Source organism: Ascaphus truei, chromosome 4 (genome assembly GCF_040206685.1).
Source record: "Ascaphus truei isolate aAscTru1 chromosome 4, aAscTru1.hap1, whole genome shotgun sequence".
Classification (NCBI taxonomy): Eukaryota; Metazoa; Chordata; class Amphibia; order Anura; family Ascaphidae; genus Ascaphus; species Ascaphus truei.
The window spans coordinates 396,316,541-396,344,136 of record NC_134486.1 but is presented as its reverse complement, the minus strand read 5'-3'; the positions used below and the strand labels follow the sequence as shown (position 1 = coordinate 396,344,136).

The 27,596-nt window shown below is 44.6% G+C and overlaps 1 protein-coding gene across 3 annotated transcripts; it reads left to right on the top strand.

The window, feature by feature from the left end:
* Nucleotides 1–5,398: 5,398 nt before the first annotated feature.
* LOC142493900 (squalene synthase-like) lies at nucleotides 5,399–26,625 on the top strand. 3 transcript variants are annotated; one of them, XM_075598604.1, is made up of 8 exons: nucleotides 5,399–5,613; nucleotides 7,126–7,223; nucleotides 16,762–16,945; nucleotides 19,180–19,308; nucleotides 19,873–20,064; nucleotides 20,974–21,150; nucleotides 22,582–22,734; nucleotides 23,200–26,625. In XM_075598604.1, the coding sequence occupies exons 1-8, from the start codon at nucleotides 5,515–5,517 to the stop codon at nucleotides 23,413–23,415; spliced, it is 1,248 nt and encodes a 415-aa protein (XP_075454719.1). In that variant the 5' UTR covers nucleotides 5,399–5,514; the 3' UTR covers nucleotides 23,416–26,625. The 3 variants fall into 3 exon arrangements, with proteins under 3 accessions (XP_075454719.1, XP_075454720.1, XP_075454718.1); XM_075598605.1 differs by lacking the exon at nucleotides 7,126–7,223 and having other exon boundaries at nucleotides 5,464–5,613; XM_075598603.1 differs by lacking the exon at nucleotides 5,399–5,613 and having other exon boundaries at nucleotides 6,696–7,223.
* The last annotated feature ends 971 nt before the right edge of the window (nucleotides 26,626–27,596 follow it).

The window sequence follows — 27,596 nt, the reverse complement described above, 5'->3', positions numbered from 1 at the left end:
CTCGCAGCGTCATTTTGACGCCGCGTTGCCATGGCGACGCAGGGAGGAAGCCGCCGGAGCCACGGTAAGTTAGGTTTACAGAGGCCCTGCAGCTCCCCCAGCACTTAATTTAAGTGCCTTCGGGAAGCGCGCAGGGCCTCTGTAAACCCCGCGCCCCCCGTCGGCAGTCTCGCGCCCCCCCTGGGGGTCGCGCCCCCCCAGTTTGCGCACCGCTGCTTTAACATACTGTAGTTGTCGGTGAAAAGCACCAGGGTTAGGATTCATAAATATAAATGCAAATCTAATGTGTCAGCTACAGGCAAATTGAAAAATAGAAATGGGAGTCGTGTTATTTCAGTATTCTGTTTAAATAAAACAGGAAACATTGGTTTAAAGTGTTAGACTTAATGGTGGCATATGATTTCTGATTACTTCTTTTTGTTGACTTTAATACAATTTACATTTCTGGATTAAACAAGATGGGACGTTTATCTAATTAATAAATCTTGTAGGGAGAATCTATCGAATGAAAAATTGACGGGACACAGTGACCATGTTCCACATGAGAGAACATTCCCTTTTGCATGATGTACGAAACAGTGCATAGTGTAACAGCTCTGTTGATTCAGGAGAAACTTACCTTATTTTACAGTTTGGTGTAAATTTACATTCAGCCAGCATGTAGTGCCAAGTTGGTGACAGAAAGCCGATTTATCGCAGGCGATGATGACTTTAAAGGACCAATGAGAGTCCTTCATATGAGTAATCGTGAGTACAGAGCTTTGGAACCTGAGTTATTTTCATTTCTGCTCTGAAGATTACATTTTTGGGATCTCCCATACAACAATCTCTACAAAGGACTTTCAAGTTACTTTTTTTTTTGAGTGCTCATGTTTAGAGATTGTTCTTTTGTTTGTTCTTTTTCCAATGAGGCCTGATTATATTGTTCTTATGTACAATAGGTGTTTCTGTTCTTATGTACAATAGGTGATGAAAATAAAATCTGTATGATTTAAATGCTTATCGGAAGAAAGGAGTGTTTAAAGATTTGTTTGGAAGGGTTGTAGAGATGGTTACTTAAACAAAAGCGTTGATCTTGGGACACATTACGGCCCCACTGGACGCGCGCCTGCGAGGCTGGCGGCGCGTGCAGCCAAGTCCCCCGGTCTACAGTGAGCTGCAGGGGGAAAGAAAGGGAGGAGGGAGGGTGACGTCACCCTCCAGGTTCACCCTCATTGGCTGAACCGCCAGGGGGCGTGGCCTAGCATCACGTCGCGAGTCATGAGGTCAATTCTCTTGAGCAGGAGAAACTGTCGGCGCAGCACGGCGGCCCCCCCTCGCAGCAGGCCCGGCCCCATTGTGGGGCGGCTCTTGTCCCTGCAGCGTCCGGCACAGCGGGCGCTGCAGTAGCAATTGGGGACCTGGCCTAAAACTGCAACACGGTTGGGGCAGGGAAGCTCCCATTGATTTGCATAGGACTTTCCATGTGATAGTGCCCCAGTCGGCACTGTCTTGGTTTAATTAATAACGCCCACTTGAGGGGGCCTTCACCCTACTTGAATCCTCCAGCCCTCTGTTATAAGATTTGGATTTAGTCAAGCTATGGATTTTGGTATTAAATGGTGCTACGCCTGCCCACTGGATCACCTATCCTGCCCTGCAGCAGTTCTCAGCCCCGTTGCTATATCTCTTGGAGTGATGCCTCCTATGGGAGGGTAGAGGAAATAGACATTTTCTTACCAATATTTTTTTAGTAGCCATTATTATTATTTTTTTTCCCCTCTCTATTTTTGCATTACCAGTTGGGATGGGGTAGCGACGAGTAGAGAGTTTTCTACTGCTTTTTGTGCTGTGTGTCTGTCGAGCGCAGAATCGGGGTCGGGAATGCAGCAAAACATTTGACAAGGAAAAGGCACACCTCTGCTGTTTAGTCTTCACACACACTTTGCTCACAACAGCTCCATGCAGCATTACCTACCTCTGCTATATACCTCAACTTTATTCTTTCTCGTGGCCTCATGCAAATGTTACTCCCTCTATCCACTACAAACTCCTCCCTCCTGGCCCACACCCAATATCACCATACACCCTGGACTACTCAAAAGCCTTGCACTATCTACTGAATGTTGGTGGAGAACCCTAAAAACCAGCACTCCAACCACTGCTCACTCTAATGGCAAACACCACAAATTAACAAATTGCAAACAACTACTCAAATTTCTACTCATACTATTACTCTCTTTAGCAGGTGATATTGAACCTAACCCAGGTCCTCCCATTTCAACTCTGTCCCATACCCCTGAGAATTCCACCTTTTTAAATTCTAAAAAGATCTGTCGCCCATATAAATATCCAGAGACTGCTTCCCAAACTGGATGAACTAGGGGCATGGTGCCTTATCCATAAACCCAAAGCCATCGTTCTCAAAGAAACATGGCTAACCCATAAAACCCCTGATGCACATATTGCCATTCATGGATACTCCATTTCTAGGAGAGATAGGTCAAAGAGAGGAGGAGGGTGTTATTTTATATTGCAGACACCTTACAATTTACACTGTTAAATTGCCCCCCAAGCCCACTCTCTCTTGAAATCCTGGTTGGCAGAATCTGCCTCCCCTTTTCTAAGCCCTCTTGGTTGCTGGCATCTACCGCCCCCCTAAAGCCCCTCTACAATCCCTGACTGATATCACCCAGTTTCTTGGCTCCATTTCCTCTCTGAATGAGAAGAGTGAGCTGCTAGTTTTTTGGGATTGCAACTTCAATTGGCTCGACACTAAAAACCACAAAATCAGATATCACTCCTTGCTAGATTGGATTCTCTCCTCAAATCCCAACAGAATCCAATCCTCAGGCATCCTTCCTGACATTTTCAGTGACCATGCAATAGTGTACTGTGTAAGGAAAACTAAACCACCCAATCAAGCCCTAAAGTTCTCCTCACTAGAACATTTAGAAACTTTAACCCACAACAGTTTCTGTCTGACCTTACCAACTGCCCTTGGCACAGAATCGATTTAATTCCCGACCCCGATTCTGCGCTCGACTATTTCCAATCTGAGTTCTTAAAACTCTGTGATGCCCATGCTCCACTACGCAGAATAAGAGTACGGGGTGCCCACCTTCCGTGGGTTACAACTGACCTTATAGCACTCTACCAGTTCAGGGATGCCTTGTGGAAAAGCTACAAAGTAACGGGCACTACCAAGAATCTCAATCACTACAGATGCCTGCGGAACATGTGAACAAGGCAAACAAGACATGCAAAAGCACAATATTACTCTGACAATCTCCTCCAGAATACATCAAACCCAGCTAACTTCTGGAAGGTTATCAACAACATATTTCAGCCTTCTAGCCATCAACAACCAAGTAATATCATTAAGTGGGATATTACTCTGACAAACCCCACTGACATTGCAAATGCATTCAATGATCACTTTGTGGGGTCTGCTACTAACTTACTAGCGAAACGCAAATTTAACCACAAATATGAATCTCCTCCTGGGAGTACCCATATAGCCCCACCCCCTCCCAACACTGCCCACAATTTTCAATTTGGCCCAGTATACGAAGAGATTACACAAGCGCTCCTCAAATTAAAACTAAGCAGCCAATGTGGACCTGACTTACTACAATCTAGGTTCCTACGACTTGGTGCCCCAGCCATTGCCAAACCAATTGCTTCCATAGTCAACTCTATCCTGTCTGCAGGCCATATCCCTAATCTGGAAAACTGCCAGAGTTGTCCCAATCTTTAAAAGTGGGGACAAAAACCCTGTCTCAAACTATCTCTTCTCCCAATACTATCCAAAGTCATGGAAAATGTGTTTACTCCCAATTAAGCGATTCCCATACCAAGACAAATTTCCCTAGCCAATTCCAATCTGGCTTTCGCCCCAAACACTCCACTGTAACTACCCTGCTAAAAGTTTAAACTATGTTTTTAACCTCCTTTTTCTTTTCCATTCTAGCTATTCCCGTTTAGCACACTGAATATGCTATTTAGGGTTTTTATTAATGTTTTTGGCTTTAATAAAGATTGTATGTTGAGATTGTTGCTTGACACGGCAGTGTGTAAGGTTATGGGGTTGACTCCTCCCCGCTCCTCCTGGATTGGCTGGAGGACCTGAGCCGCGGGCCAATCAGGTTTGAGCGTGGGGTATTTCAATGCCTTACGAACTAGTACATGATATTCCCTGATGAAGAAACCTTACGGTTTCGAAACGCGTTGGAAAGAACTTTTCATGAGATATCTCAGTTGGACATTTCATCCTACTTTACTGCTGGTTCGATTCCCCTACTGGTGAGAAAATCGCGACGTGTATTGCGGTGTTGCCGCAGAGTGACGTCATAGATCTGGAGACGGAGGATCGGAGGGCTGCAAGTGTGCAGTAAACAACTGTGACCATTCTCACCAACGGAATCCTCACCTTCTTTAACAACGAGTCTGCTGGGACTTTCACCCACACTAGTAGGATTATTGAGGAAACTGCTGACATTGTTCATGGATCAAAAGACCCAGAGGCATCAAGCTGTATAACATATCCTGCTTGGAGATCCGGTTGGCGCATGGGTAACATTAACCCGACATGCTGTTTTTTTTCTTCTTTGATGTACGCACAATACTCACCTATACTGTGTAATCTAAATAATATTTCTTTTAATGCACTATGAGCGTTGTGCGCTGTGTTTTCTGCCTAGCTTTAGGGGGTGTTTTGAGCCACCCGTTTCCACGGCTGCAGACGCTCCTATTTCAGTGCTCACAAGGTCACGTAATATATTTTTTATTATCACAATACACACTTGGTTGATTGTAGCTGCGCACTTTATTCACTTTGTTTCACGTACCCTCTCTATCCACCTTTAAGACCCACCTTAAGACCCACTTGCTTAAAGAAGCATGAGTAGCACCGTGGATAATACTATACACACGGTACATAAAGCTTGCCCCCCTGCAGATACACTTACCTGAATGCCCTCCTACTGTCTATGTACGTTCTCCCCACCTACTAATTAGATTGTAAGCTCCTCTTCCTTAATGTTACTTTTAAGTCTGAAGCACTTATTCCCATGACCTGCTATTGGTATTATTTATTGATGATTGTCACGTGTATTACTGCTGTGCAGCGCTATGTACATTAATAACGCTATATAAATACAGATCTACAATACAATGCTGTAGAACAATATTAATATTAAAGCTGCGTGACTGAGGTCGTGACGTCACTCCCCTGTTCCCGCGTCCCACCAACCGCCGCCGAGCGCGAGACGTCACCCCAGCAGCGGAACCCTCTCATTGGTTGGCACCGGCTGGTCCGAGAGACTTCCGTCCAATGGGAGGCGTCAGTCCATCTGGGAACCAGCCTGGCGGTTGGTCGGCACAAGCCGGGGCTGCCCCCTCGGGCGGTGATTGGTCGGCCGCGCTGGGGTGGGCGTGGCTTGCCGTGGGTACACCGGTGCGCGAGAAGGACGCGCTGAGCGGTATAACCGGGGGTTTGTGTGGCAGCAGTATATCCGCCTCCCGCAGCCGAACATGGACATCCTCAAGTCCCTCGGGCATCCGGAGGAGATTTACAAGCTGCTTAAGTTCAAGATGGGCGGCTGCAGGACGGTGATGCCCGCACTGAACCGTGTAAGTGCCTGCGCGCAGCCGTGTCCTAGAGGGTGCCGAGCTGCCGTTTTATAGTGTTACACTTGTTGGGGGAGGAGGGGTTGGTATGGACCTTTTTGGTGGTACAGTATTTGTAGCCAGTGGATTGAGGATCCCATCAATGAATCCGGGCCCTTTCCCGGTGAGCGTGTCCATGCCTGTGAGTGTAACTAATACTCGGATGGGGGAAGATCTCAGGTGGTGTGCAAGGTGATCACACCGCATGTGCCGGCTTCACATCGTGCGTCAGATAAAACCGCGCTGTCCTGTGTTTCATTGTAAGAGCAGGGAAAGTGTCAAGAGCGAGAGGCTGCCAGGGCAGAGAGGCTGCCAGGGCAGAGAGACGGAAAATGAGTCTGTGGAAAGCAAAACGGTGCGAGTGAATGGGGGATGGAGATGAGTGCAGAGAGGGTGAAACAGGTCATAGGTAGGTACTGTGGAAAGGGGATGAATAAGGTGTGGTGCAACATTAAGAAAAGAGTAAAGGTAATACATGTACAGATGTTCAGCCCTTTTCTGCCAGGGGGCTTTTAACAGCTCATGGGTTAATAAGGAAGAAAAGTGCTGCTAGGCTTCAGCCCCTCAAACTGGGGTTATACAAGAGGCTGGTGGGAGACAAAGCTGTCAAGTACCTGACAATTGGCTAAGAGAATTTTTATATTATAATGCATCAAGCACCACGCTTTTTTTCTGCGCCATTATTTACATGACAAAGTCATCTCAAACTGTACTATAAATGCATTGTCCTTGTTTTGCGTTGTTGTTTTCGCATATTACACTACGGGTTCAACACAAAGATTACGTAAAATAATTAATTGGCAAGTTACACATGGAATGATAGTCACAGCATAACCCACAATTGTTGCCAAGCAAGCAAGGATGCAATCTGCTGCTTTCCACTTCTGTTTGGCAGGGAAGGGGTTACCATGAGCATTTCAGATGAATCCCCCATTTCCTTCTGGAGGGGGCTGCTTTCCAAGCTGTTGCTATATGAGTAGAGGACAGGGCGCACACAGTTAATGCCTCTGGCATGTTTAGCCCTGCCCATTGAGCTACTAGGACATGTAAACATTGCTGGTGGGAGGAGAGTGCAGAGTGGGTGTGTGCTCTGTGCTGCTTATACTGTGTGTGTGCAGAGGCCCTCTCATGCAGTTTACAGCTACGCCAGTGTCTATGGGCACTCGCCCTGTCCTCCCACACCTGCTCCGAGAGTGTGCCCCGGGCACTGTGCATGATCGCTGAAGGCCTCCAGCTCTGGAGAAACATTTGTCCAAGTTTTGGCTCATGGCCAGCGTCAACTGCAAGACGGCAGTCTCTCTGTTCAAGAGGACTCTGTCACTTGGCCCAGCTCAGAAACCAAGCGGTCAGCGGTCACTGCTGACAGTCAGTAGGCTCCAGGAAAGGGGGCTGAAAGAAGGCCGCACTGTGCAGACATGTTTTGCTGCCCAGAACCTGGCAGTATGTAGATTTCACCCTGTTTGTCTGCCCCGACAGGACTCCATGAGTGAGAGCCTGCAGACCTGTTACAAGTACCTGAACGAGACCAGCAGGAGCTTTGCAGCTGTGATCCAGGCTCTGGACGGGGAGTTACGGTGAGTGACTGACATTCAGTGTGTTACTGGGGAGCGAGACACTTTCTTTAACCCCTTGCTGCCAGATATCTGCATTGCACTGTAGTGCAGAACCCTTTCAATTGCTTTCCAACTACAGATTTACTATGCATCAGATTTACTATGTATCCTGTATGAAGTGCTAAAAGTGGAAGGGTGTTTTTGTTTATGGACAATAACAATATATTTTTTCTTGTGTAGTGTTCACACTATATGCAGCACTGTGTACATATAAGGCTGTGATTTTATACAGCCGAACTGCAGGGCGCGCGAGCGCATCTGTGACGTTGCAGAGCGACATGTGCACAAGCACATTGTTCTGCGCACGCGACTATTGCCTGAAATCTGTTTTTTTATTGGACGGTCACGTGCTGCGATAGTCACAACCCAAAAACTAATTTTAAAAACGCTTCAACTGTCTCCCGCTTTGCTGTAGCAAGCGGGTAGACAGTCGCATTTGGTATAGCCAGTCTTCACGTAGGTATCAAACTTGTTTTTGCGACACCACGGGTGTTTTTGTGTATAATTGCAGGCACAATCCAATTTTGGTGCCTTAGGCCTGGGACATAGTGGCCTTGAAGCTCGCTGAGGCGCGCTTCTGCTCTGCCTCGCCTGCTGAAAATGATGCTTTTCCTGTCCTTGCAGGCGAGGCAGTAAGCGCGCTCAGGGGGCGGGAGCGGAGGCGTGCCAGGAGGCGGGGCTAGTCCCCCGCTCTCGTTGGACGGGAGCGGTCATGTGACCCCGCTTCCCCGAGCCTCAAATTTCAAACTTGGGTGTCCCAAGTTTCTCAGCCTCCGCACGCATCAGCGCGCATGCGGAGGGAGAAACTATAGCCGCACTGATTAAAGATGCAGGGGCTGTGTGCATCTGTTCAGTGCGGCTCAGCGACGCTGAATGTACTATGTCCTAGGCCACAGACTAAGGCCCCGCTCCCTCAGTCAGCGCGCCCGCACTGAATGCAGGCAGCGCGCTGAGAGGCAATTGACCGCTACCGGTCTGCAGGGAGCGAGGGCGTGGTTTGAATGGAGGGCTCTCGTGCTGTCGTACCCCTCCTTCCCCCCCCCTCCCTGTCGGTCCCTCTCTCACTCCCAGAGCCCCTCGCATTCTGAAGCCAGGAGTCCCATGGGTGAACAGCAGAGGGAAGGACACACAGGCACTCGTACACACACAGACAAATACACACGGGGGGGGGGGGGAATCGTAACGGGGATTGGAGGAGCAGAAGGGAGAAATCGGAGGGGGGGAATCAAATTGGCTGCTGGGATCCAATCCATGATTGGTTCCCTTGCGTGTCACGAGACACTCGCCGAAACCACAAGCTCCTTGTAGCTCCGACTGGCTGACGCGTCACAGCACGCAGTCAGCCACGCCGGAAGGAGCCAGCGGGGACCTCCAGACTGGAGGAAAGGGTCTGGTGGCCCGCGGCCGCGCGCACCGCCGGACGCAGCGGGAACAAAGCCTAAAGCACAAAGAGATATGGGGAAACAGAGCTCATCCACTTCAAAGGCTTTGCTCCTACCAGTAACGTATTTGTGCATATAATATAAAAATAACTATTGTAAAGCATCTCCTGAACCCTCACAGCTAAAACATGTCTACATTTAATTTTTAATTGCTTTGCTACCATAACGAGCATTCATGTACAAATTACATTCCAAGAAAGATGAATTAGGGACATCATTAGGAGTTCATGCTGTATCAATAAGAACGGTATTTCATGTTTACGTAATGGATGTGTTCGCTTATGTTTTGTAAATGTTTTTTTCATATATATGAAAGTAGAGTTAGAGGTGACTGAGATGATTTGATACTATTTTAAAGTGACATTCTATCCTGACGTTTGCCTCTCGTGGTAGGTCTTTGAACACTACCTTTTTCATAATCTATGGGTTTTGTTGACTTCAGGAGGGTCACTCCCTTAAACACCTCTATTGATTCTACCACTTCCAGAACTGCTCTTTTTATTTTCACACGAGACTCCAAGCTCAGACTCCTTTTAATGTTCTAGATTTAGCGGACAGAGAAACAAGCAATTTCCAGCATTTCATTTATCAGTTGTTAATATATACCCAGTTCATATACGCTTAATTACCTGGTAATAGTCAAACAATAGAGGTCAGTCAGACGTTAATAAAATATGGTGGTTAGATATCGATAACAAGCAGTGATATTGACCTTGGAGTTTATATGCTTGCCTTGGGACTTCTATCGATGTCCTTTATACATGGTGATCATGAGACTTTCAATACTACAAACCGTTCTTCATTCAATGTAGATATTAGAAGCATAAATCCTTTAAAAAAAATGTATTTCATCAACCCCTTTATTTCTGGGGAACTCTTTCATGACACTGGGGTCTTGCTCTTATAGGATTTAAATGTTGAATTAACCTGTATTCTGGTATATAAACACTGTTTTAAAAGTATGTTTTAGACAAATTCGGCTTAATAAACCTGGGACACAAAAAGTGACAAAAACCCTCCACCATACAGTGATCATTGACCGGTCATTACCCAGAATCCAGAGAGTCATTTAAAAAGAGCAGTCCCTTTTAGCTCACAAAAAAAGGCAAACAAATTGCCAATATACTTTTTCTCTTGTCTGAAATAGGGTGTATCTCAGAGACCAGGTATTTCCAGTTTAGCAAATATCTCCTTTTTTATCCCATCTTTTGATTAGTTGTTTCACTGCCAATGGTTTCAGGCTGTAAAACCAAAAAAAAAAAAAAAACCTCCAGGTGACTGAAGTATGTTCTAGACAGGGAGAGGCGGGATTCATTTAGCAGAAGCTAAAGCAAAGTTGACACCTTTTTAGGACATGCGCTGTAGTGATGAAGGTACTTCAGGGTTTAGTACTGGATAATATTCAGGAATACCTAATAGAAAACAATTTTTTTAGTAATAGTCAGCATGGATTTATGAAGGATAGGTTGTGCCAAACTAACCTCATTAGTTTCTTTGAGGAGGTAAGTAGGAATTTAGACCAGGGTAATGCAGTTGATGTGGTCTACTTAGTTTGCAAAGGCTTTTGATAAGGTTCCATACAAGAGGTTAGTGTGCAAAATAAAGCAAATTGGGCTCTAAAAATATTTGCATCTGGTTGAAGGATAACAGGGTTGTCATAAATGGAACTTTTTCAGGTTGGACTAAAGGTGTAAGTGGAGTACCTCAGGGATCGGTACTGGGACCCCTGCTTTTTAACTTGTTTATTAATGACCTTGAGGTTGGCATAGAGAGCAAAGTCTCCATCTTTGTTGATGATACTACACTGTGTAAGGTGGTAAAATCAGAGCAGGATGTAATTTCTCTCCAGAAGGACTTATACTGGAAACTTCGCAGTTAAATGGCAGATAAGGTATAATACAGATAAATGAAAGGTGATGCATTTGGGAAACAAGAATTAACGGGTGACTTAGAAATTAAATGGGGCAAAATAAGGTCAATCCTTGAGGGAGAAGCATTGTGAGTGGTTTTTGACAGCAGGTTCAGCTATAGTGCCCAATGTCATGCAGTAGCTGTAAAGGCACACAAGATGTTATCTTGCATTAAGCGTAGAATAGATGGATGGGAAGTAAGCATAATTATTCCACACTCTAAAGCAGGCCTGCCCAACTCGTAAAGTGAGAAAGGCCGAACTGCTCCAAGGAAAAAAAAATTGGGCCGCACGGGTTTCATCATCATCATCATCATCATCATCATCCTCCTCATATCTCCCCCAGAACCCCTCACTATCAACCTTTACGATACTCCCCATCTATCTCTCATACCCCCATCTCTCCCCCTCACCCACACAATACCCCCCTCCACATCAAACACACAATACCCCCTCCACATCCCCCCAGCCCATTCCATGTCAGCAGCCCCCCAAGTCAGCATCCCATGTCAGCATCCCCCCCCACAAGTCAGCATCCCCCCATGTCTCTCTTCCCTCAATATAACACTCTCCCCCTCCCCTAAATTACTCTCCCTCTCCTCTCAATATGACTCTCTCCCCATCCCCTCAATATGACACACTCTCCCCCTCCCCTCAATATGACACACTCTCCCCCTCAATATGACACTCTCCCCCTCAATATGATACACTCTCCCCCTCCCCTCAATATGACACACTCTCCCCCTCCCCTCAATATGACACACTCTCCCCCTCCCCTCAATATGACACACTCTCCCCCTCTCCTCAATATGACACTCTCCCCCTTCCCTCAATATGACGCTCTCCCCCTCCTCCCAATATGACACTCTTTCCCCCTCCCCTCAATATGACACTCTCCCCCCCCTGCAACTCACATCATACCCTCCCCCTGCACCTCACATCACTTCCCCCCCCTGCACCTCACATGTCAGCAGCCCACCCCCCCTCACATGTCAGCAGCCCACCCCCCTCACATGTCAGCAGCCCACCCCCCTCACATGTCAGCAGCCCACCCCCCTCACATGTCAGCAGCCCACCCCCCCTCACATGTCAGCAGCCCACCCCCCCTCACATGTCAGCAGCCTACCCCCCCTCACATGTCAGCAGCCTACCCCCCTACCTCTGCACCAGCCCGTTTTTCACACCCACCCCCCACCAGCCCGTTTTTCACACCCACCCCCCACCAGCCCGTTTTTCACACCCACCCCCCACCAGCCCGTTTTATACACACACCTTTTAGATCAGCACATCCTCTCTCCCCGGTACTAAGCCCCGCCCCCAGCATCCTGCTATTGAAAAAAAACTTACTCACGGCTGCCTCATGCTGCTGCTGCCCCCGCGCACCGCAAAACCCGGGGGCGGGGAGGGGTGGTGGAGGAGAAGGGGGCGTAGGAGGGGGGGGGGGGGGCATGAATCGCCGCCATTTTTTTAAACTTCATTTTTTTTTTTTAATTTATTTAATTAACTAGCGCCGGCCGGAGTCACCGCGGGCCGCACAGAGAGGCATGCGGCCCGCGGGCCGTATGTTGTGCAGGCCTGCTCTAAAGCATTAGTAAGACCACACCTTGAATATGGAGTTCAGTTTTGGGCACCACTTCATAGAAAAGACATTATGGAATTTTAAAAAAAAAGTGCAGAGACGAGCCACAAAATTAAGAGGGGGTGGATGATCTGACTGTTTGAGGAGAGGCTAGCTAAATTAGATATGCTTACATTAGAAAAGAGACATCAAAGGGGAGCTATAACTATATACAAATATATTCAGGGTCAATACAGGGAGCTTTCAAAATAACTATTCATCCCTAAGGCAGTACAAAGGACTCTGGGTCAACCCTTAAGGTTGGAGGAAAGGAGATTTCACCAGCAACAAAGGAAAGATCTTTACAGTAAGGGCAGTTAAAATGTGGAATTCTTTACCCATGGAGACTGATGACAGATACAATAGATATCTTCAAAAAAAAGTTGTACTTTTTAGAAAAGAAAGGTTTACAGGGATATACAACATATGTAAAGATGGGAAGGATGTTGATCCAGGGAGTAATCTGATTGTCATTATTGGAGTTGGGAAGGCATTTATTTGTCCACTTATGAGACACTAGCTGGCAGACCCGGCGTTGCCCGGGATGTTTGTGGGGTGGGGGTGGCATTTGGGTGGGAAGGGGGGTGGTCCACGTGGCACAGGACGGTGTGCGGTGGTGCTGAGGGTGATTGTATAGAGGTGCTGATTTGGGAGGGTTTGGTGCTGATGTGGGGTTGCCGAGGGGGGTGGGGGAGTGGTGAAGGTGCTGATGGGGGGTCGGGGGGGGGCGAGAATGCCGGTGTGCTGGGGGGCAGGGGATACCGGGGAACTGGGGATACCGGGGATATCAGGGTGCTGATGTGGGGGTCCTGGGGATAGCGGGGTGCTGATGTGGGGGTGCTGTTGGTACTGGTGTGGGGGATCTGGGGATACCGCGGTAGTTACACCTCCAGGATGCGGTCTCCTTGCGGATCCCAGCCCGGTCGACAGCTCCACTGGGCAGCACGGCGCTCACATGCTGCAACGGTGCGTACAGCTCCCCGTTAATGCTCCGCAGCTGGCCGCCCTCACCTGGCCCCGCACGTTAAACGCGTACCCGGACTTAACGAATCGGACTACCCGCAGGCACTGCCCCGGCCTGCCGGGCCGAATCCCTGGCCCCCACCGCCCCCGACCGCCCTTCTTCCGTTGACTGGAGTGAATCCCTTCCCCATCCTTATCCGCCATCTTTACCACGGGAGGAGCAACCAGGTGGGACGTGTCACGGGAGCATCGCGTCACCCGCCGCAGGGGGAGCTGGGGGATGTAGTCTGGCGGCTGTCAGTCAGTGTGTGCGGTTCCAGGGGGCAGGCAGCCAATCGGAGACAGGTAATCAAAGGCAGGTAAACGGACACAATCAGAGGCAGCCAATCGGAGACACACAATCTGAGGCAGCATTAACCTTTGCTTTACCTGTGTAAAGTATGTGTATCCCCCCCACTAGCTGCCCCAGGGGACAGTCAGCCGCGACCGCCACTGCCGTGCCCCCCCCCGCTCCCTTGTCCCACAGCGCGCGGGCAAGCAGGGTTAAGGGCGCCGCGAGGGGGAAGGTAGCGGCCAGGGGTAACGAAACGCGCGATGAGGGGCAGCCGGCGAGTGATCTGCGGGTGAGGGGGGGTCATTGATGAGGGGGAGCCGGCGGGTGAGCTGGGGGGGGGAGAGTGGTTGACGTGGGACCGGAGGGCTGGACGGTGTGAGTAGTGTGCAGGGGTGAGGGTAGGTGAGAACCACACAGGCCAATGAGAGGCGTGCGGGGCCGGGCCACGGAGCAATCTGATTGGCCAGGGGCTGAGTGACAGACCGATGAACCAATCAGATTGCCCATAAGAACAGCAGACATACATTTTCAATTATATAGATAATTGGATGCTGTTTCACTTTTTTTTTTTTTTTTTTCTTCATTCCTCTGGATCACAATACTGTAAATACAAATATAGGATAAGTATTTGCCGTCTAAATTTAGACTAGGTTGAACTTGATGGACAAATGTCTTTTTTCTCATTTATGTAACTATGTACTATGACAGATAAATTGAGGGGCTGCTCTAAAAATGTGGCATACATTAATTGAAAGTAAATATAATTTGGTTATTTAAACCATCTTTATAAACTGTGCAGTAAAGATTTTAGAAATGTGTGCTTCTGTACGTTTAAAGAGCCAGACGGTCCTAGGTTTACTGTGACATTTTGCTGCTTTGGTGCTACCACATTGGCTTGCAACACAATGCCAGGCAAAGGGCAAGGCAACAAAGAAGTTTCCTGTACTCCAAGTCGGAGTAGGGGAAAAGGTTCAGAGTGACTGGTAACACCGACGTCCCCTTTGAGCACGACGGGGGTTCTTTCTGATGCCCACAAGACTGCATAGTGTTATTTATTTTTCTAAGAGGTATGTGGATGGAGTTCATTTTCAGAACGCATCAACTGGCCATTACCACAGACGTGTGTGTGTGTGTGTGTGTGTGTGTGTGTCATGCGCCCTATTGGTGCGTTAAACTAGGCTATATAAAATGATTGTCAATATTGAAGTAATTATAAGTCTAGTAGTAACTAGAATATGCAATATAATGTGAATAAACCAAGCTCTAAACAATAAGGTGTTTCGCATAATATAGTGCATCTAATAATCTACTAACCTTTCTCCCCCCTCCCCCCCTCCTGAAAAATTAAACAAAACCATAAAATAAAAAACTTCCAGAAAGATGCAGCTTCAAAAAAAGGATCTCCACAGCCTTGGATGTTGGCAACAAAACAGAAGCGCAAACTGCCATGGTGAGGTACGTAACAAAATAGTTTTATGGTCAATAAAAAAAAAAAAAACAGATGTACCCTTACCGAGGGAATACAACTGAACGCTTATCGTGAACTTTGCATGGCGTCCATCTCCAAGTTCTCCAGACTGCCTCTGTCGCTCGCGTCCTGTGTTCATGTAGCCTCAGCGCCTGCAGAGCACCCGGCAGCTGTTGTCGCAGAAGTGACGGCTTTGTACAGAGTTCCCGCACTTCTCACGACGAGAACAAGCACAACATCACTCCTACGCATTTCATGGCGGTATCCACTTCGAGGCGGTCTATAGAAGTTGGAGGCAGATGCCATCCACAGTTAAACGATAAGCTCTCTGTTATATTCCCTCTGTAAGTGTACATCTGCTTTTTATTGACCATAAACTATTTTGATACGTACTTCACTGTGTGTGTATGCGTGCGCGCAACACTATACAACAGATTTCATTTCTCATAAATACACAAGCAATATATGAAGGGCCTGGAAACAGACTACCTCCAATACTGAGACACCTGACACCAATCTCTTCGAAGCATTACAAGAACGCCAGCTGCCCTGCCTGTGTTTCAGTTATGATTTGCTGTCAACATAATAGTGAAGGGTTTTTTAAAGAGGCAGTCCCACCTAGGAGCAAAGGAAATTAATGACCGTGGAGTATTTAATAGTTTTAAATGTAGCTGGATGTTGACTACCCTAAAATATTAGAAGTATTTTAAAGTAATGTTTACTTGAATGCTGTGGAGAACTTGTTCAATCGTTAAACTCATTGGTGATTTATTTCTCTTAAAAGCCAATTACATTGAAATGTTTACATTTGTACACTAATGCAGCAATGGGTCTTGATTTAAAATAAATACGAGAACACACAAAGACTAGAAGCATTTTGTTTGACCACTTAACACTGCTTTCCACAGTATTTGTATACTCCCCCCCCCCCCCCCCCCCATCCCCCGCACTTTGTAACAAGTCCAAGATTATCTACTTCCATGTTTCTGCTTTTGTGGCTTAAATTATTTTTATTCTTTCCTCGTAAAAATCCTAAATTATGGTTTAAGCAACCATCATTTCTAAGGAGAAAAAAGAAGAAGAATTTGATTTCCTAGTTTTTTTTAATTTTTTTTGTTGTCGTTTTTTTTTTTCACACAAAATATTCTTAATATTTTACCCAGCCTTTCTTACAGACTAAACCAGAGTATAACATGGTGAAAGCATCATATTAAAACCTGGTATGGCCATGAGATTTCAAACCCACTGGGATAGTTTAAATTGCATATGTGACATGCAAACCCGGAATAAATTTTCACAAATCATTCAGTTCCTTCGTTCTAGAGAAGAGAAACTTGCCCATTCAACCTAAAACACATTTTTATTTGGGGGATAATACAGTAACGGAATTTAAAACTGGGTAGGATGCCTAACCTAAAGATCTAAAAGGAAGCCGAGGATCAAATCGGGTCTGCGCGCTTACATCAGTTGCGAAAAAGAGGTGGGCTTGGTCTGCTGTGGGGTTTACACTACATACATGTTATAAAATTCAAGCCGCTTCTTTACGTCACAATTGTCTTTTTATAGACACACTTATGCAGAGCATCATAAAAACATATACTTCTTTGAAAATGATATTTAAAGTATTAACATCCCTTTTCCCCTCTCCCCTTCCCCTCTCCCCTCTAGAATCACATTTTCCTTTCATATTGTTACTTTTCAGGTCTAGTAAAAGAAAATAACGCCCTGCCCATGTTAATAACGTGGCCCCTTTTTCTTGCCCCAGGCATGCAGTGTGTATCTTCTACCTGGTCCTGCGTGCTCTAGACACGGTGGAGGACGACATGACCATCAACTTGGAAGCAAAGGTCCCCATGCTGCATAACTTCCACACGTACCTGTACGAGGCGGAGTGGAAATTCACAGAGAGCAAGGAGAAGGACAGGCAGGTGCTTGAGGACTTCCCAACGGTAAGCCGTTTTATCATTTATAAGGTCCTTCATTACGCTGTGAAGCCCCCCGCTCCTACTACACTGGAGAACATTTTAGTTCAATTCACCTGATTGGAGCTCATCTCTACCTAGCACTGGAAAGTGGCATTCTGCCAGAAAAATATTACCTTCAGTTTCTTTATTTTTACAATTGCTTTTTATCTTTCGACTTGTTGTTCATGTCTGTTGCGAGGGCACCTTTATTTGCTTGAGTATGTAGTTGCAGGCACCCGACCCATGGAATTTCCACCGTAACCTATACAAAATATGAGCGTTCACATTACATGCCTGCAGTCTGTAAGTTGGTAACTTTCCCAGTCCTGCAAGTCCTAACTGGATGAAACCTCTACTTCTTTAAGATATATTAGAAAAGCACATGCCTTATCGTGGACATCAACCGCATGTCAACACTGGAGGAAATCTTGACACCGTCAGCTTTTAAAAATGGTCTGTTTGTTTATTTTCTAGTATAGTCGGGATTCCAAAATAAAATGTGCCTGCACCAGTCCACCGTGGGGGAGGTAAGACCACGGCCGCTGCAGGACCGCTTTAGGGGAACAGATGTCAATCACTGCTTTGCTTCACAAAGTTGCACATCATTGCCTTGAAAGGCAATATAGCGCTATGCAAGGCATTATGGGGCACGACTTCGGGAAGAAATGGGTGACTGACAGCTCTGCTTGCGAAACGTTTCTGCAGCATCCGTGGTCCTTCAGAACCACACATCAATTGCGATTTTCCGTCCCTGAGTTTGGTGACCATCATTTGGAAATGACCGTGTGAGAGAGTCCAAAAAGGAATCTGGGGCTCAAAGAGTGCAATAACAAACCGATATAAGAAAGATCTTTTCTTCCTTTGCAGGAGATTTTCCCTTTTAGATGTCCATATAAAACATACAAATGTAGGGCTAGTTATTGATGACGATAACGCTTACCTGGTTCTTTCTCTAAGAATATACAGCAACCAGGAAAAAATGGCGTCCAAAATTTCATGTAAAACCCTATGGCTTATCAACTTGGCCCGACTCGATAGACAATACTTGAATAGGCAAAAAAAAAACTCACATCGTGCAGTATGGAGATCTAGGACTGTTTAATGGTTTCAACCATCTGAGGGAATCTGCCAGGATACTGGGACAAATGACACAGCGAGAGTGTGCGACGCACCGCCAGGTGAATGAGAGAGGGCGACTTCCATAAAAAATATTTATTTGGTCACTATAAAACTGAGATACAGCCGCCACCTACATGTTTCACGCCAAGCGCTTGATCAAGGTAAAGGTGGCGGCTGTATCTCTGTTTTATTGTGACCAAATAAATATTTTTATTTTTTACGGAAGTCGCGCTCTCTCCTCATTCATCTGGTGGTGCGTCGCACACTCGCCGTTTGTCATTTGGAAATGACAGCAGTCGTGAGGGAAATGCTATGGGATGATGTAGAGGGGATTGTATCTAAGACCTAAATCTGTGTTGAAGCGCCAAAGTATAAATGGTACGATAGCTGAACATCTGGAGATGTTTACTTCAAATGAAAAATAAGTAAATTATTGACGTGACTAATACGGTTAAGTACCACTGTAAAAAAAAAAAAAATAATAACTTGGTGACTTTTACAAACTTTTTTGTCAAAATTACCAAATTAAGTTTAAGGGGGAAAAAAAGTATGACATTTTAGTGCAGCCCTTTTCTATATGCCCAGTGTATATTGGACTCGTGTAAACCTGCTCCTCTTGGGTCTGCCTCTGTTTACATTTTTATTACAAAATCTTCTGGTTTGCCTGTCGCCACTCACCATCGCTAGAATATGCCAGGCTGATTTACATATCTGACACACAAGTTTGATGCCAGCTCACTGTAGCTCCAGAAAAACAAATCCATATTTAATGTTTTTTATCTCTTACTAGCCGATTATACCCGGCGTTGCCCGGGATGTAAAGAAAAATGATGTTGCACCCCTGCAGACTCCATATACCCCATGTGTTGCACCTGTATGTAGAAATGAATCTGTATTGGAAAATATTTACACAAAAGGGCTGTGAGAATCTCCTCACTGTCATTTAATGCCTAAAGATATTGTTATTTATTTGCTTCAGTGAAGCCGGTGGGGGGGAAGAACAAATCCAAATGTAATGTTTTTATCTCTTATTGCACGCGATGCTGCCTTTTCCTTTTTTGCAGGTATTATGAAGTGTTTTTTTGTGTATCTGGTTTCAGATCTCTCTGGAGTTTAGAAACCTGGCAATAATTTACCAAGATGTTATTGCAGATATATGCCACAAGATGGGTGTGGGAATGGCAGAGTTTTTAGAAAAGAAGGTGGAATCCTTGTTGGAATGGGACAAGGTAAGATTAGCTTTAAACATATAATACATGATTCAACTGTATTGCTTGCTGCATATGTATGTGTTTCTCGTATATACATATTTGTGTAATTAACCAGAATTAGGTGATAACTTTTTTTTTTCCGTACTAATAATAAAAAAAAGTTATCACCTAATACTGAAATACTCAGTTACTCTGCACTATTGGACTAACGTGACTATTTCTATTTAATTCATGTATTTAACAAAAAGAGAAGCACTTGGGTATACCAAAAAATACAAACATTTTATTACATCACATAAATAATAAAAACAATTGCCCTAAAACAAATACCTCTCCACAAGTGCACCTCCACAATAAATGCCTACATACAGTATAGTGCTCATAGCCCAACAGCTCCATAGGTACAAACGTAGTGAAGCCCACTATAGATGGTACAAGTTCTTGAAAAATGTAGGGGAGGAAATGATGCAGCATGACGGGTCGGTCTCCCCAAAATCCCAATCTGTCTCCTAAATCTCTGCTCTCTGAAAGCACTGACGTAGACATGCAAGCTCACAGTTGTTGCTGTTTTTAAATCTTCAGTACTGTCACTATGTTGCTGGGCTGGTGGGCATTGGCTTGTCCCGTCTGTTTTCCGCCTCCGAGCTGGAAGACCCCATTGTTGGCCAAGACACCCGGCTCTCAAATTCCATGGGCCTCTTTCTGCAGAAAACAAACATTATCCGCGATTACCTGGAGGATCAACTGGACGGCCGAGAGTTCTGGCCCCGAGAGGTGAGTACGGAGCACAATATCATGGAAAATACTCTCTGTTTTGGACTTGCTAAATAGGACTTTTAACACAAAATTCACTGTTTATAGCCCATCATCCCATTTAGCATTATATGTTGTAACTAAATATGTTGTAATAAAATAAAAGCACTTAGTGTAACACCTCTATCACTGATTGATAGAGTTGATTTATAGTTAGAGGGCTGTTTTTAATAGCTTTTCAAATTTAGGGCCAGGTGCAGAACGAAGTGTCATAAAAAATACCTGCATATACATGACTTGCTGTTTTCATTAGTGACTATGGTTATCTTATAGCTAACACTGTATAGACTATCAACATCTTGTGGAAAGCGAACTAATGGCAGAGGCATGATTAATAAGTCCATTATATAGGTGGTTGCCAACATTTAAAAAAAAAAGTTACAAACAAATTGGACACGTATAAGCAGAGGTAACAATATTAATTGAGTGTATTATTATTAAGTGTGATTAAATCTTTCTAAGGAAGCCATTTACATTGATATGTTTGATCAAATACATTAGTTTTTAAACCAAATAAATAACAGTCTGCACCGCCCCTTTAAGTAATCCGCGTTGCGGTATTGATAGGCTCCTTAAGAAAGAGTTGCAGTGCAGCATACAGACTTGCACCGTAAAACTCTTGAACTAAAATGCTTTAAACCGGTATATGTACCTGAGAAAACAGTATAGCAATATATAAATGTAATGTTCAAGTCCTTAGCCGAAGGGTTTATTGACATATTCCATTTAACGTAACCATGTATTGTCAACATAACTCTGTGCCCAGGGCATACTTAAACACGAGATTTCAGGGAAAAACCTTTTTATAAATAAATTGCAGGCTGCAACAACCAACACTTTTTTTTTTCCTCCCCTTTTCCTGTACCTCAGGTTTGGAGCAAGTATGGAAAGAAGCTGTCGGACTTGGCCAAGCCAGAGAACATAGTGCCGGCCATGCAGTGTATGAATGAACTAATTACCAATGCTCTGCAACATGTCCCCGACGTCCTCACGTACCTGTCCCGGCTAAAGAATCAAAGCGTCTTCAACTTCTGCGCAATCCCACAGGTGAGAGCGACATTTCCCTATCCTCAGATCTTTTATTTCCAAAATCTAAAATTAGTGGAGAATTTCAAAATAAAGGGTAGGAAAACCCCCACAATTTACTAAATAAATACTATGTACTTCCTTTTTTGTCTGTAGTACAGGTTTGCCACCTTCTATTAAAGGCTAACCCGAAGACGTTTTGCAATTAAATGTCATTTTTTTTTTTTAAAGTTTATTTTATTTATATATTTACTTTGGCGGCGGCATCTCCTCCTGCAAGGTCCCGTCAAATGGTGTCAGGTTGCCAAGGCGTGACATCCAGTTGTCATGGCAACGTGGCGCAATGTTGACGGTCCCTCCAGGGGGGCGTGCCGCCTCCCGGAGTTTTAACAAGTAAACCCGTAGCTCGGAGATACATGGCCGAAACCCGTAGTCTCTGGGTCAAACCTGGAGGGGTGACAACCCGGGCAGTGCACCAGTTGTATCTATAAGTTCATGTTCTGTCACACTACTGTATTAGTGCAAACGTTGGACAAGGGGTAGCCACAGCTACCAACAGATCAGGTTTTCAGAATATCCCTGCTTCAGTGCAGGTGGCTCATTCAAAGACTGAGCCACCTGTGCTGAATAAGGAACTTCCTGAAAACTTGATGTGTTGGTTCCACTTGAGGACTGGAGTTGGCTACCGCTGTATTAGGCCATATATTGTGCAGGTGATCTTTAAAATCTTTATTGACCTGTGATGCAATAGATAAAGAACTCTTGGGGGGGGGGGGGGGAATCATACCTGCAGGGATCGTAGCCCATGTAACAAATCCTGCAATTCCTCACCGTATTGCCCATGAGCCGTCTACACAAAAATGCCATTATACACTGAAACAGTAAAAACTGGAACAATATCCTAAACGTGATGGTGCTTTGATGCATTGTCCTCCAGGAAATTAAAAGAAGCAAGGCTGCTGTCCTTTTGTTTCCAAACATCAGAATTACTCATTACAATGATACAGCAGCTCCGATCTCATTCAGAAATGGGTATATTAGCCATAAGTACTAGGTGAGGTGTACTGGAAGAAGGAATGTTCAATAACGTGTGTGGTGTGTGTGGTGTGTGTGGTGTGTGTGGTGTGTGTGGTGTGTGTGGTGTGTGTGTGTCAATCATAGGGGGGGGGGGGAAAGAGAGTCGAACACCAAAAATGCATGTAAACAAGTAAATGTTACTGCTACTGTCAAATATTTGTTAACTTGACCAAGAATGACACCTATTATGGGTTGAGAGACCGTAGAATTATGCACTACAGGACAACGGGTTACTCCTAAGAGTTGAGGTATGTTAATAAATCTTGCTTCAAGTTCCAGGTTGCTGTAATGGTAATATTTGTGGCAGGGATGAGGCGTGATCTTGCCTCGATTGGCAGAGACTTATAAAGTGTTATTCCCTCATGGTCTCTTCAGGTGATGGCCATCGCTACTCTGGCCGCCTGCTACAACAATCAGCAGGTGTTTAAAGGAGTGGTGAAGATCCGCAAAGGGCAGGCAGTGACTCTAATGATGGATGCCACAAACATACAAGCTGTGAGAGCCATCATGTACCAGTATGTTGAAGAGGTATGGAAATGTTTTAGCTTCAACCCCTTCTCTGATAAGACCATCCTCATTCAGCACAGTAATGGTTGATGTTATCCAGGGTTTATACATGTATATTATTTTTATATTGGATTAGAAGGGTACAAAGAACGGGTTTACAATCCTAAATTGGTTGTTTCACAAAATCTCTTAAGAATCCATCTGCCACCTTCTTTGACCGATTTTTAAAAGCCGCCCTCATACAACTGAAATGCTGCTATTCATCTGTCATGCTCACATACATTTTTAGAAATGGTTTCCTAATAGTGATGGGTAATAACTTCACCAGAGTCCTTCTATACTCCTATATGATGCACATCAGACTCCTATATGGTATATCCATAGAAATATTGGAAGCCCCTGTCTGTACTTTTCAAGTTGCTGAGTTAATAAAACTGCTGCTATAAATGCATATGTGATATATTTTTTTCCCCCATCTATCCGCAGATCTACCAGAAAATTCCCATCACAGACCCCTCATCAGGCAGGACGCAACATATTATTGCTTCCATTCGGAACCTGAGCTTGCCCGACGGCTCCCTTGTAACCCGCAACAACTTCTCCCCCATCTACTTGTCCTGTGCGATGCTTTTGGCCGCCCTCAGCTGGCAGTACCTGAGCACCGTGTCCCAGGTGTCAGAAGAAGTACATACAGGCCAATGAGCCCTCTGCATAAGGAAAGAACAAGAACTCTTGTTGCTGCTGGTGTCCCTTTCTACTCCTTACAGAGCATTGCATTTCAGACTGCTCTCATTCCTTGCAGTGGGGCTCTTAATGCAGTGGGAGGTCTCCTCCTCGGACACTTTGTTCTTTAGCCCAGCAGGGGTAATGGGACTGAAGGAGGACGTGCTGAAGGTAAAACTTGGAACTGGCCCTTAATTCAAAGGTTTATTGGAAACAAGATTGTAGCACGTATCGGGAATATATCAATTGGGGTTGAGTAAAAACTGATCCTTTTCCACCTCAAGAAGATTTACACATATGGGATATTTTTCGAACGTGTGATTTTGGGGTTTATGGTTTTACCAGTTTTGTGTATAAAAGAATGTAAATTTGTTTTTGTTTTTTCAATGTTCATTGGGTGTTCTCTGTCCCTAGTTCCTCAGCGCTTAACTGGATGAACATGTTGGTCCTTCGATTACATTTTCTGTCTTAAGTCACTGCTTGGTGTCCCGTGATCAGAATGAGTGCCTGGGCTGCAGCATGGGTATTGGTATTCTCCCTTGGTATTGTTTGCATAAAACATAAGGCTGCGTCCCCGCTGAAGCGCGCACTACATGCTCCCAATGCCGCCCCGGCCTCCCCCCCCTCCCCCCCCCGCTCACGCTTGCAAAATACACAGGACACCCGGCGCTCATACTTAGAGTTGGTGACGTCCCTGCTCTCAAGCATGAGCGCGGCCTGTGCCAGCGGGGGCGCAGCCTCAGAATAGCTTTGCGCAGAGTCGACAAAAGCATGAGATGCAGGATTTCTAACCAGTGAGGAAGCACAAGTTACAAAACTTCCCCCTTATTCAACAGCACTGGATACAAAAAGGGAAGCAAACTCCTTCCTTTTACCCTCTCACTGCTGGGGGAACTTGCAATGCTCTGCGATATGTTGCCGGTATCTTTGGCAGTGGTGCCATTAGTGGTGTTTGCACCACACATATTCTAGAAGTGTCTCGTGCAGATTTCAAGCACTTTAAAGCTGCAGTTCAGTCTTTTTTTTTTTATTTATTTTTTTTACTTCAATAGTTTCATGTGTGCAATCTCTAATTACCTAAAGAACTGTATAGCTGCAGGTCAATTCGTTCTCCATGTATTGATAGGCGAAATTTGGTGACATAATTAGAGCTGGTATATGTTTTTCTTCTGCTTCTGTCTGTCAGTGGAAGCTCATGAATATTCATGAGCACTCCTGCACTGACATGTGCTAGAGGGAGGGCAGGGCTGACAAAGGGGTGTGCCAGAGCTTGTGAGAGGCCATGAAGGGGCAGTGCCTTAGCAAATGGCTGTTAAAATAGAATACAAGAAAATTGGTCTTTCAAAGTTGTTGTTTTTAAAACAGAAAATGCTAAAAGTATTTTTTCTTGCTACAGAACTGATTTATTAAAAAAAACACATGCAGGATATTGACTGAACTGCAGCTTTAAATGGCATACAAGCAGCCCTTCTGGTTACTACAAAACTTGTAAATGATGATGCCTGTCACTGCGTAAATAAGTGTTTCTAATCCGGATTTGGAACAAGTTAATGGGGTATGTGCTTTTTAGCCCCTTTCTGCTAAAGTGGCCTGAAATACATTGAGCAATGTTTACTGGCTGTCGCATTCCTGGAATAGCAGAGCCAAATATGTGTTTCAACTTACATTTAAGTTAAACTTTCATATGATAAGAACATTCTAAAGAGACAAGTGGTGACAGTCTCTGAGCATGAGGTCTGTTCATAAAATGTAGTGGCAATATTGTTATGGGCTGGGTAAAGGGAGCATTCTGATTGGTTAGTTCCATAACCCTGAAACAAACACTTGCTGTACGTCTCCCTGAAGATATTGGTGAGCAAGCAAGATGGTTCAAACAAACTCCAGTTGAAATGAAGACTTCCTCAGAGCAGAAGCCAGTTACAACTCACATGAACTCCCTGATAATGGAGTTCAGCAGGAGGCCGTTAATATCACACACCATTTTGGCGTGCAGTATAATAGTTGTGTGATGCAATGTAACTCCTTCCAACAATAACTTTCTGTTAACAGAGCATTAGTTGACATTCAAGAATGTGTGTCCTATTCATTGTCAAAATTGTGCACGTGCACGTGTACATGTGCGCTCCTAATGTGTGAGGCGTATACTACATGTCGCATGGTGACTTTTTTTTTAGTGTACAACTTTGAAAATCGTACCAAGTGATGCCACACACTGACCTGGTCACCAGCATTTACTGTACAGTACACTTAGTCTTTTATTTTCATTTTATATTACTTGTGGTTAGATCATACTGGAAAATGTTTGCGAGTTAATCTCTCTGAATCAAAATCTTGAATTTATCACAGAATGTGGACAGACTTAAGTATCTTGTTGCCCTTTCAGACGCTGTTATTTTTATGTCATAAATCTGATTTACCCGTTTGAGAAATATACGCGTTTTTTGAAATTTTAAGTGTCTCCTAAAGCTGCAGTTCAAGCTGCCGTTTAAAAAAAAAAAAAAAAGAGAGAAAAATTCCCATTCAATATGTGCATCAAATACAATCTGCTCACTGACAAGTTATTAGCTAAGCTGCAGCTTGATCGCTGAAGATTCAACTTGGGGGTTCTTTATCGGGTGAGCGAACTTTTTTTTTTTTTCCCGTGCGCACCCCTACCTGCTCTTTAGTGCCTTGCGCTCGGCCCCAGCGTCAAATGACACGCTGGGTCATGTGAGGTCACGTAACCCGCAGCATCATTTGACGCTGGATTACCATGACACGTCGCGGGAAGGTAAGTGTTTTTATAGAGGCCTTGTGCGGTCCCCTGGCATTTAATTTAAATACCTGGGGCTAGAGCGCGGGACCTCTACAACTGCACCCCCCCCAGAAAATATAACACACCCCTGCTTTATATCACTGTTAGGGCTGCAGAAGATTACCAAAGATGCAAAGTTCTGTGGGGAAGATCATGTGACCAGGCAGTTACTAGATACAATTGGTGCACTGCTAGAGAGAGAGGGCGGGGCTCAAGAGCCAGAGCCTGTTTCGGAAGGGGATGTGACTTTGTAAATGGTTGCTATAGAAACAAAAATGCTTGTTACATTAGAATACATTAAAAATGTATTTAAAAATTGTTAAAAAAAAAAAAAGTTATCATACTACAGAACTGGTTTATTAAAAAAAAAAATGTAGGGTATTGCTTGAAATGCAGCTTTAAGATTAGAAAGAATCCCTCCCTAGAGCCCTGTAACAGTCTAAAAGGCTCAAATAGAGCAGGACATGTTCAAAGGAGGAGGTTACTAACATTACATGACTTTAAACTCCTACAGGCTTATTGTTGCTTTCTAAAAGCATCCATCCATAAATCTAGAGGTTTTTAATGATGATGCTCCGATATTCAACATTGTTGCCACATGGGAGATACCAAAAGCTGGTAGAAGCCCAGCAGTCCACACATTTTTTGTTGTTGATGCAGTTGAATTATGAAAATGTAAAGCACAGAAAGTCCTCTCCGTGCTTAAAGAATCCGTACAGCTCATGTAAATTCAGGCGTGTCTGGAATTATCTGTATTGTGACATTGTTATACAATGTGTTTAATTTTTATTAAATAAAATATTAAATGTTAAAAAAAAACACCCGATTTTGTTTTAAATCTGACTTTCAATAAATCATTCCAATAATGTGTACGCATGGATTAAAGGATAATACGGATTGAGTCTCTCTCGTACATTAATTAATCTGTGTAATAGATGCATTTCTCCCTATTCTCTCCTCACATTATGGTTTGGACTGTAAGATGTTAAAGACCAGAGCTTCTCCCTATGTTTCTGCTGGTCCTACGTGTTTTGGTGGCTATGATCATCTACCGCTTCAAACCTTTTTGTAGTTGGCCAAGGGGTGGACAGAAAGTAACAAATCTGAGGAGTTAGACAGAATTGTTAGGAGCCAGAGTTTGTGTTGCGGAACCATGAGAAGAACCGTAAAAATATAAAAGGATCTAACACCATCCTAAATATTGTCTAGATAGTGTTGAAAACTAGCGAATATTAATGTATAGATAATTTTAGCAAATGTAGCTGGCCGGTATAGTACTGTTAATACAGTGTGTATATATAGTCGCTGTTAATCTTTCTTAGGAGTTAGAGGTCACATGATCTATTCTCTGGTGTTTGTTTTCGCT